The sequence below is a fragment of the Branchiostoma belcheri genome, unplaced genomic scaffold (assembly GCF_001625305.1).
Source record: "Branchiostoma belcheri isolate BF01 breed outbred unplaced genomic scaffold, Haploidv18h27 scaffold109, whole genome shotgun sequence".
Taxonomy (NCBI): Eukaryota; Metazoa; Chordata; class Leptocardii; order Amphioxiformes; family Branchiostomatidae; genus Branchiostoma; species Branchiostoma belcheri.
Genome location: NW_017802480.1, coordinates 841,558 through 853,538, shown reverse-complemented (window position 1 = coordinate 853,538; position 11,981 = coordinate 841,558). Strand labels below are relative to the sequence as shown.

General features: G+C 42.7%; 1 protein-coding gene across 1 annotated transcript; it reads right to left on the bottom strand.

Moving 5' to 3' along the window:
• Positions 1-4,119: 4,119 nt before the first annotated feature.
• On the bottom strand, positions 4,120-10,285 carry LOC109481618 (protein FAM124A-like). Its single transcript, XM_019784201.1, has 2 exons — positions 10,240-10,285; positions 4,120-6,005 (listed from the first exon to the last, which is right to left on the bottom strand). Exons 1-2 carry the CDS (start codon positions 10,265-10,267, stop codon positions 4,747-4,749), a joined length of 1,287 nt encoding a protein of 428 aa, XP_019639760.1. The 5' UTR covers positions 10,268-10,285; the 3' UTR covers positions 4,120-4,746.
• Between the last annotated feature and the right edge of the window lie 1,696 nt (positions 10,286-11,981).

Sequence of the window (11,981 nt, the reverse complement as noted above, 5' to 3'; positions counted from 1 at the left end):
CAGTGAGGTACACCGTCCCGCCGTAAGTCTTGATGCCGTTGCATTCACTCACTCACTCACTCACTCACTCACTCACTCACTCACTCACTCACTCACTCATTCATTCATTCATGACCGTGACTCACGTGAGAGTAGCCGGCACGCCCGCCCGCCACCTCGGCACTGTGAGGTACACCGTCCCGCCGTAAGTCTTGATCCCGTTGATACTGTTGTTGATCGGGGCGAAGGACCCGTCGTCAAGGGCGAGCTGCGTGGAACATGGGTGGGAAAAACACTCGATCGATGCAGGTACTGTATGATACTAAAGCAACTGGATTGATTTTGAAAATACACAGTAAGAAACATATTCTTATGCTTCAACAGAAGTTACAGAAGTCATGTAGAGCTCAAGTAAGTAACTTTAGTAAGTAATGTAGAGCGTATATCAATGCTTTTCTTCAAGTTAAGGCCAGCCGTCATAATGTTATTCTAGCTGCATGAAAAACTAACCTGATTTAATTTTGACCCTAGCGACAATTCCATTGGCTTGGTCCCACGAAGCTCCGGATAGCGAGACTCTCACTTACAATGACTAACGTGCAAGAAATGTAAAACATGTCCAGTGCAACTAAGATAGACATGCATTTCAACGTCTCTATCCAATTCCTTTGGAATAGGCAGGGTGGAAAATTTGCCAAGTGTGAGGAAGAAAGCAGGCATATCATTAGATACAATTTTGGCAGCTATCTAGAAAAAAAGTTTAAAACATACCTGTCTGGCATCGTCACTCCCCCAGTCGTAATCTATAGAAGTCCACTCGTAGACCAGAACAGTGTCACCGCTGATCACGTCAGCACTTCCAAACCGTCCCAGCATGCACAGGGCGGGCAGTAGAACCCATACCAATGTCCTTTGCGTGGCCGCCATCTTGATTGGTCACACGGTGTGATGTAACTGAAATTAGAATACATGTTGACAAAGCAAGGACATTTACTAGTGTATGTGCATATGTATAACCTTGGACAAAGTATTAGTCTGTGGATCTGTGGGCATATATGTATGACAACTAATAATAAATACTAGTGACAGAACACGAAGAGTGCTTAGAATATCACTTTAAAAATCACTAATACCATCAAATAGGTGCCAAGTTTAAGGTGTTTAAAGTAAACATTTCTGCTGTACCTAGTCAACACTAAGGCAAACACGGAGTGTCCTTGATCTATGTCATAGGTTGAGATCGTCTTGTAAGCTTAAACCAGTTTGACATCAAATCAGTGGTTCGCTTCAATCAATCAATATCATAAGTACCTGATCAACTGCCAACAAAACACAACCCGAACTTCACAAGTACTCAGGCCAGTAGTAGGACGTCATTGTTTGTAATCTGACGTTATAGTTCAGTGACCTCGAAGGGTCGATCCCGAAACTTCACAAATGTAAGGACTGAAGATATCGTAACGTTCTACGACTGCTAAAAAATTTCTGGGCAGCTGATTCATCATAAGGCTGACCAAGGGCATTATCATACAGATTATAATGTATAATGTCTGTATAATGGGCTGACGTACCTGTCTACTGTTCTGGTTCACGGCCCCACTAACGTTACATGGTGATCTAACAAGGACATTTCACACTAACATGACTGACCTGGAGCAAGGCACCTAAATATATATTAAGGTGTTTGGATATTGTTCCTGACAAGACATGAGAAAGTACAGATTGTTCTCACCGTTTAGAGCTCCCAGAAGATCAGTCCAAGTCGTCACTATCTATCGTACACAGACAGCCTCTAGTAACGAATCGTCACACCTGACCGGTTGGTACACTGTGGTCGTTACGTGCTGCACTACACGTAGTAAGTGAATCACTGCAGACAATAACAGGGCGTCTATCAACACGGGAAGGTCGTCCCAAACTGGTTCAACCACCTTGTAAATCTGCATAAACAATGCCGACCAGTGGATAGAAGCGCCATAAATGGTCTAAACGCTGTGAACACTAAACTCAAGTGAAAATGAGTATTGTCCCTGTCCTATTCGTTTCTATGTGTGGGACACAACACCGGCAACAGCTGCCTGTGTCCCACGTGTATTGCACTGTTGCAATTTCAATTAATCAAATCAAATATCTTTGATGTTTTGCCAAGCCACAGCACACTTTTGCTGAAGATATTTTAACACATCAACTTGGTTACTGTGCGAGAACTGGCGAATTACATTAGAATAGGTATACAAAACCCATTTACGTTACCTTTCCCTTACGTCTTACGTATGTATCAGCGACAACGCTAGTCTGTGACTATTAAAGCACGTTCGGGGAGCTTACCGGTGGAAAACCTTTGATACGACTGTCTCATAGTTTCCTAAACAGATTTTTAATCTCCAAGCAGATCCCTTTCGGTGGTAAAAAGACAGTATCAAATTGGCCAAGCAGTATCCATTAGCCAGAGAAGGTCGCCGGCCACCGACGGTGGTGGAGGTAGCGACAAAAAAACGACCATATATAAAAAGCAAACGATCATTCCCCCACAACCTCTGCTTGGAGAGTAATAGATTTTCACCATACCTTTAGTGGTTCTTGTCTGTTTTAAAGTCCAATTGTTGCATCCAGTGTCCGATGCTACCGGTATACCCGAAGCCTCGCTGAGAGTGACGCTATGTTCGAACGTCAAAGGACGCGAAACGCGATACCTGGGGTCAAAAGTTTACGATGGAGATCGGGACGCGGAATTTTGTCAAGGACGACCCAAACACGTATAGGTGACTGGTAAGAATACTTTGCAGATCTAGTGTTTCTGCCAAGGCACACAAGGGGGGGACTGCATGCGTAATCATGCCATTTTAGTCTTCGTAATCCGTAGGAAGTTGCCCCCAAAATCAACGTACGTAATTCGTAATATTACGCAGCCGCTACGCGTGATGTCGTAATCAGGTCTACGTCTGAGAATTCGACGTAATTCATAATCGGCGGCGAGAATTTCGCGTAATTCGTAATCACTACTCCCCCATGGAGGCCCTCACACAACTGCAAATCCAGTTGGGAAAGGTTGAGAAATGACGTCTATTGTTGCCATAACAGTTGGGATTGGGCAGAGCACATCAAAGGAAGAAAAGAAACGCATCGTAAACAAGAGGGCGGAAACATAAAAACGTGGGAATTTCTTAACTACGCCTTTCCTCGCAGTGCCTACTTAACATGCATGTCACTTACATTGTTGGGAACAGCTTTCAAGGACGATATTTTCGGTGCATTAGACCACAATAAGCGACAAGAATTCGCAGATCTCAAACCTCCTCAAACCATGATTTTTACAAGTCACGGCTTTTTAGGAGGGGTTGAACATCTCTCAAACATCTAAAAGGGCTCCATTTTCCTAGACTACTACATTGTACTAATGCAACGCACGCACGACGCACACACTCACGCACACTCACACACGCGCACGCACACACACACATACACACACACACATACACACACATACGCGCACACACACACACACATATACACACACAAACATACACACAGACATACATACACACACACACACACACATGCATACACACACACACACACACACATGCATACACACAGACATACCAAAAACAATACCTTCATGCAGGTACTAGTAATACGAAGAAGACATTCGGCAACATACAGTACATTTATTCTAGTTCACAAGCATGATATACATTAGATATGATCCACATTTTACATCAATTAACTTCGTACGAACGGTACAATAAATAAAATCTTCGGTATACAAATAGTTTTTGGCACAAGCACAACAACGTTAACCTTTCTCTATACATATACATATACACAACCCATTGGATGTCTTTACACATTCTCTGGTGTTCACTGGTTTATTGAGAGTGATTCGTTACTTATTCCCGAAACAAAAACGTCCAAATATTGAATAAATTGAAGCAGAATCGGTGTTTTTTATTAACTGTTGGCTTTGGTAAAGATAGTCAGTCGTACTAGAATAGATAAATCTTAAGCAACCCATCGAAGTAAATGGTCTAGATTTATCACATACAGTTGGCTTTGGTACTTAAAGGTATCAGTATTCAGTGATCATGTTATAGCAAGAATGGTGCTTCGGGTATGGCATTGGAATAAAGGTCTTGAATGTAAAAACACATTTTTCTGAACACAGCGAAGAGCGACATCTACTGGAATGATTGTGTACTGCAAGCAACAACTATCCACATACTAAAGAGTTCTACATTGAGTGGAACCACGTGAAACCAGAGCCACCATACACGTTACTAGTATATTCTGGTGAATACCAAATATATATAGCCAAAGACTTGGATAAAACGAGGTATTTCATTCAATTATAGTCACAAGTCTGATCATATTGGGTCAAGTCTTCTAGGTTTGATGGGTCTTTTGAAAATATTCACACTTTCCAAAGGGAGGAGAACTGGTAGAATTTCTCTAACCATGTCTTTCCATTTCCATATTCGACGGATATTTTCACTATAATATATAAGATATGGAGCTTCCTTGCACTCAACTATGTTGAACTTCGCTCAGTTGATAACGTTTCGTAAGTCTGTCTGATACTTTCCTCAGACTTTTGGAAATGTTGTATGGTAGTATAATATTAGAAGAATTTGGTTGTGTGCAATTAAACTCCAACATCTTCTGATCCATCAACCTGATGAAACTATTCGCGGTCTCTTCCATGTTTCACTTTTTTGGCAACGCCTCAGGGACGGAGGTATTTTCTCCATTCTAACACCAAGCGCCTAGCTATACAAAGAAACTCATAACGCTATGGCTGTCTTCTTCATGGACCTCGCTGTCTCTACTCGACTCCACGTCCGCCTCTGATTGGACGGAGCTCTCGTAGTCAGTTCTGTCTGACGTCAAGTCCGTGACGTCAGAGATGACGTCAGAGCCGTGAGAAGAGAGTTTCAGGGTGCGAGGTACGATGGAGGGTCTGGGGGCCGGTACCGGCTTCTGCGGCGGTGGTCTCTGGACTTGTGTCGTCGTCTTTAGGACCGATATTCTGGGGACTTTGATGCTCCCGCTTGAGGAACGGGGGGTCGAGTTGGGGGTTGTGTGGGAGCTGGACAGCGGGGATGTGAAGGGGGATAGCGGTATACCTTGCAGGCTGGCGGCGGGGGAAGCGCAGGGGCTCTGAGAGGGGGTTCCGTTTGAGCTAGCGCTAGTGTACGGGCTGCCATAGTAAGGACTCGGTACTCCGTGTACTTTCCTTCTCGGCACTTCTAGAAGGATTTTGTTGCCTTCGTAGTCCGTGGTCTGCCACCTGACGTCACTGATGGGGCTGCACACGTTGGGCAGCAGGGGCACCAGCTGCCCGATCTCCTTGACCCGAAACTGCATGATGGCGGATTCGACGTGCTTGGGCTTTGTGTTGTCCGGCAGCATTTTCAGCGCGAACTGTACGTCCAATCCTGGCTGGGAATACACCACGAAGCAGCAGAAATCCGTCTTCCTCACGTCCATGTCCTTGCGGAGGATCATCTTGTAGAAGCTGATCATGTCCTCCCAGTTCCCGCGCGAACAGAACAGCACGAATCGAACGTGTTCGGTCCCATAATGCACCTGGCGCGCGGCCCACAGGGGCATGTCCTCCGCGAAGGTGAAGAAGTCTTGGTTGTTTGGAGGGTAAGGAACGACGTTTCCAGAAGGCATGGCCTTGTGGTGGAACCTCCATGGAGGCTTCTTGAAACACTCGTGCACTTGTGAAATCTTATCCCTTGCTAGTTCTTCGTGGTAGAACAACATAATGGCTAGGGAGGGGTAGTTTGGCGTATCGTGGTTGTTGTGGCCGTTGACGCCATTTTGGAGGGCCGATGACCCCCTGCGTTTCTTGCGCCCCCTTTCGGCGATGCAGAATAACTGCAGGTCGGCGTCGAACCAGTCCAGGAGGGGTTGTAAGGTCCTGCGCGTGCGCGTGTTCTCGCCGGGGTCCACGATGAAGTGGATGGTGATTTTGTAGGGATCGCCGGAACTTTCCACGTCCCACATCTCATCGCCCGTACCTATAGGAGGAAACACAAGGGAATGTTACATAATTTTAGAAATACCATATCATAGGTCTTGTGTATTTATTTTTTATTTATTTTATTTATTACACTTAACCACATACATAATATACATGGAGGGCATGGTGGAACAGGTGCACCTAAGTGCACCTTTTCAAGGCCACCATGCCCACAAAGTATGGGATAGTCTTAGGCATCCCCCTACCCCCCCCAAAAAAAACACCCACCCTCAGCACGTTAAGAACCCAGCACACTAATGGATAAGAATAGGGGTAACTCGAAGACTCTTGTATCCAAAACTGTGCTTTATCCAGAAACCTTGCTCAGGCACGGTTCTGGATAGTTCACGCGTATCCAGAAGCGTGCATGGGAGAAAGTCTACGTTCTTGGATACACGGAGACTATCCAGGACCGTGCCTGATCCCAACCCTAACCCATTCAAGCATACAAGTCAAGTCAAGTCAAAGTTTATTGCACAACTAATGTACGGATACATCGTATGGCAATTAGGGGTACTAAGTACAAATCTAAAATCTAAACTAATGCGTAAAAGAGTACTACATTCATGCTGTATATGAATCGAACTTAAGTTACATCGAACCAGATAGGTACCTATAGGTATGCCAAACTGTGATTACAAATACAAGACATGTTTACCAGGCAAGTTAAACAACCATCATGGCAGACAATTATCATGCCATACTATAGTCACGTGGGTGCTAACACGTATATACATATTAACTCTACCAACTTGTTACCTGCATTATCTAGTAATTCTGTTTTTATGCACACCCAGTTTTTATACACACCACAATTTGTTGTTAGCTACACAAACAAGTAAAGTGCGCCTTTTCAACCTCCTTTCTCACGCCCTAGGGAGCCTTTTGTGCGAGATATTTTTGTTCCGCGCTAGGTCAACTTCATTACAAAGGTTCTAACCAAAACATACGCGCATTTTTAGAAAGCTTGGCTGTCAATAAACCTTAAAGGAAAGTCTTTGATGTCTTTTGAAAGCTGTATAACTCATTTACTGCACTCTATTATGCAAGGCCTCGAAAACATTTTTGCCATGTCTCGCCCCTCCACCTAAATTTTAACCTGGCAGCACAAAAAAGGTGACTAAAATGAAGGATAATTTGTAAAACACGCAAATACTTTACTTATAAGTTTACGTATTATTATACACCTAGCCTATCCTCCGTAGCAGGCTTATAGAACTGGGGGTTTGGTGGTCTTCGGCTGTTTTCTGATTAGCCCAGGCCGGCTATGTTGTCTATATGCAATCATAAAATAGCACATAAAAGCTCCCAAAGACCCTGAAGACCCCAAAACCTCCAGTTTTTGGCGTGCTATGGAGGCTAACATATGCCAAGCTTTGTCTCGTTTGCAATACCCTGGTTCACAGTCAGAATCGTAATGAAGTTTGCATGTATTACGCATGAACGCTCACACATGTATAAGTAATGTTGTCTGTTTTATAATTCAGTTGGCGCCGGTGCCATATGGGATTACCAGTACTGTATAGGTGGCCATAAAAGCTGTAGTCTAGACTAAATTATGACTAAGACTGAGCACTTTACAATACAGTACACGTTGTATGCGATTCATTGTCACTGACATTGTACATTTTGAGTCCACTGCCACTTTGCTATCTTAGTTTTTAGGTTAATACAAAGCAGTGATATTTTCAATATTTTGATTCATAATTTTTCTTAGATAATCTTTACATATTTGTTAGCTGTCAGACATTTTCTTCGCTTTTTATCAGACGGCAAAGCTAATAGTGGTTATATTCGAAGTCTGTTGCTACTGAGGACTACAAATTATGAAAAGGAGAGAAACCAACAGTGCCTTGTTGCATTTCTATTATATCTGTATTCTAGTTATGAATGATATATATATCGTATGTATGACTGCTATTTTGTAGTCACCCTGTCACTTATGTGATTCTACAAATTAATATACGATATATGTATAGTACCAGAGGAAGAATAGCTGATACAAATTAATATACGATATATGTATAGGACCAGAGGAAGAATAGCTGATACAAATTAATATACGATATATGTATAGGACCAGAGGAAGAATAGCTGAAGTGTCAAGCTAAATTTGGCTCCAACTAAAGTCAAAGTATTGTCTAACTAATCGCCTGTGACAGTCCAGCCACAGCGGGACGTAATGAAGCCTTACAGTAACACCTTCCTGTAATGTTAGAAGCCATTACCAACACGCGAGGGGGGCCGGCAACGGTGTCCATTAGGCTAGATGTATTTTTTATGGTGATGGACGAGATTCAAGGCTATTCTGGACATCAGTTGCTGTATTTTTTACTGAACCATGCTTAGGCATGGTTCTGGATAGTCTACATGTATCCAGAACCGTAATCTCCAAGCAGATCCCTCTCGGTGGCAAAAAGACAGTATCAAATTGGCCAGGCAGTATCCATTAGCCAGAGAAGCTCCGCGGCCACCAAAAAAAAAAAAAAACAGCCATATAAGACTATATAAGACTACGGTTTCCATTAGGCTAGATGTATTTTTTATGGTGATGGACGAGATTCTAGGCTATCCTGGACATCAGATGTTGCATCCAGAACCGTGTTTTATCCAGAACCATGCCCGAGCACGGTTCTAGATAGTCTACGCGTATCCAGGACAGTGTCTGGGGGTAAATGTACGTTATTGGATACCCGGATCCACGGAAACTATCCAGAACTGTGCTTAGTTGATCTTAGCCCGTTCAGGCATAGGACTAGATATGCACGTATGCTTCTACAGCCGCATCGCTAACTAAGACCTCACAATTATTTTACCTACCTGAAACATTTAAGAGTTACTGGCTATGTTGGCCATAGGTCTGTAGGAGCTTACAGTGACCGTTGGATGAGCCCAAATGAAACCCAAGAAGACTAGGCTAATTCAAGGCTATATCACCATTGTTGAATTCGGAAAATAGCGTGTGTTGTATTGTTAACATCTTCACAAGTACATGTATAACGTATGTCACCAATGCCATATTTGCGTCAAATCAAGTTTTGTCTTCTGACATATCTCATCTGACAAATTATCGCCTTAATGTCCAACGTATTCAGGATGACAATTTACTTCTTCACCACCATATCAATACTATTATTTCTTAAAGTTGAAAGTAGGTATTAAATGGTGAAACACTCATAAATCCTCTCTCTTAGATTCAACCAAAATGCCACTTTAAAATTTTTCTTCTCGAAATGACAAGCTACTTTTTTTATGTATTCATGCCATCATTTCGTGAAGCGAAACTAAGAATTACATCTTTGATATCAAAGCGTTCCTCATGCAATCTTATCTCTTTTAGATCAAGCCAAAATGTCATTGATGTCTTCTATCAGACAATATTTCATCAAATTTTCACTAATCCTCTTACCAGTGACCTTCTGTCTTGAAGGTCAAATAAAACAATTTCCTCGTCAATCTTAATGCGATTGCTTCTCTTTATGTATCATCTATGCTTCATTACACACGATTTCAATTTTTCATGCTTTAATTCATTTCTGAGTACGTTATTCTATTACAAGCTTGTAAATCGGTCTAAGTGACTTTCTCGAGTTACATTTATTCGTTTATCTACCTTGAAGTATTGGGTTTGATCCTAATTCTTCTATTCAGCGCGCGCTGACACAAGCTTTATCAAACTCCGCGATCGTGCGATCTCTTTTGTGTAAACGCTGGGGTCATGGTCTCTTGTTCATACATAATATAAACCTATGGAGCGATATACGCGTACTGAGGCATGGGAATGTACTTGTAATGCAAACTTGTCTCCAAGCAGATGTTTGGGGTATTTTTTCACGGGCTTCCTATACATACAGGACTTACATTGGTATGGGATAGACTAATGTCGAAAGCTGTTAATGCAATGAATGACAAAGTTGCAATGAGGCCAGAATTTATTTGTACTTCATTCATTGTGTCAAAAAATTAAAAGATATCTGGGGTATATTCTAAAGATGCGTCAATAAGGGTTGGACATCCAGGTAATAAGATACACCAGAAAACAGATACTCAGTTCAGTTCAGTTCATATACTCAAGCAACTGGATATGATTTTGAAAAATCATATCCAGTTACGTGAGTAACTGTTTTGGGCGTATTTTCAAGATGCACTGACAACGTTTTGGCATGGGATAGAACAATATATACAACTGTAGCTAAACAAAATGTACTGCAGGATTAGAAGACCGTACTTACTCTCAGTACTTGAGGACACAGACGACATCTTGCCGTTGACGGATCCGCCCCTGGACAGGAAATAAAAGAAAACAGTTGGTAAGCTGTGATTACAGACAAACGTAACAATAACAACAGGATTGTGTGACGTTTACGTGAAGGTAGTTAAGAGGATCTCACGACACATTCCTCACTCCCCCAGGTGCAAAATGGGTACCTGACTTCATTTGGGAAGGTAAAAGACAATGGAAGGAGAGGGATGGGCTCCACCCTCCAATACCGCGCTCTATCGCTAGACACGGTGGACTAACAATCCACTGCCCCTATGGCCTGAAAAAGGCTACGGAACTTTTCGTTGCCTCTTAAGTCAAGAGGATGAATTGTTGATTGTTACATATTGTTGGTTTAGAGAACCCATCACATTTATCAGCAAGAGAATATGGAATACGCTAGCTAACACACAGGCACAGAAAATACACCCCCCCCCTCCCAAAGGCTATGTCCTTTGGCATACCATTCAGTCTACTTCGCCGGCAATGTCTACTCTTTTCCAGCTACACATATATATTGGAGTCTTTTTGAGACTACAACAACACCTAACCTCTGTCAGAGTTGATTAGTATGTATGACACAACCCCCAAACATAAACTCGGAAAAAGGGGATCGCGAATAGGATCAGAGTAACCTCCGAAATAAGAAGATTTAGAGCTGGCGAGGTGTAAACTCCTTTTCATGTTACAGAGACACGGCCGTGTTCTAATGTTTGGGAGGATTTAGGAGGTGAGACGGTGAGAGTGGGGGGTGATCAGGGACCAAGTCTACTATCATATGTACCCGCACGCACACACAAGCCGGGACCCTCTCTGTTTACGCAGTCTGGAACTTACAGGGTGAAGGTAGTAAACAAACTTTTGGGAGACGACTACAACCAACTGTCGATAAAGCAGTTAGCTTGCTAGTGACAAGGGGAAGTGGAGGGCTCTTGCAGCCGACCGATGATGATAATGATGATGGTTAACAAGATGGGGTCAGTTTAGACAAGGATAGGTAATGTAAAGAAAGTCGTAGAGTGGAACTCGCTAAAACGATATTGTACAGAAAATTGAGCTTTGAATGCTAAATTACATGGTGGGTTATACCGGCTATTGATACAGCCATACAGGTATAGATACACATTTCCACTACAATATGAGCTCCACAGAAGCTTACTGGTGGTAATGACACTATCAGAAGGGAGTGCTCAGGTATAAAGATACAACAGGGTTTTTTTTTATTAACAGGGGAATAAGGTTCCCTCATGTAACCAACCAGCTCCCTCATACCAATTTTCAGATTGAACCCTAAGTGGCTACTCTTATTAATCCCCCCTTGGTCGCTTCGTTCCTTGTCATGCTTGCGATCTGCTCCCTCATGCTAAATTTTTCTAGAAAAAAACCCTGTACAGGTACGTGATCATGAAAATACGATGCTAAAGTTGTAGATTACATAACAGAAATAAATACAGTACAACACCATATGATAGAAACTTGTAGGAGCCTCACAGACGTAATTTGGAATACAGGTACTACATATTTTCACTGCAAAATCAGCCTTACCCTTCCCAGATATTGAGTCCCGCTGTTTCTGTAGCTACCTTGGCAATCTCTGAACCACTAACACAGATGGACATGTGCTATTTCCGGACAGATTTGACAGAGATGAGCTCCACAGCAGATTACCGGTAGTAATGACGCTATCAGCTCGGGAGCGCGCGGGTAATGTGA

Bases quoted from the DNA above. Each gene is read 5' to 3' on its own strand.
- LOC109481618 (XM_019784201.1), bottom strand. From the start codon at position 10,267: ATGTCGTCTGTGTCCTCAAGTACTGAGA. The intron at 6,006-10,239 runs GTAAGTACGGTC...TTCCTCCTATAG, and splicing joins TGTGTCCTCAAGTACTGAGA to GTACGGGCGATGAGATGTGG.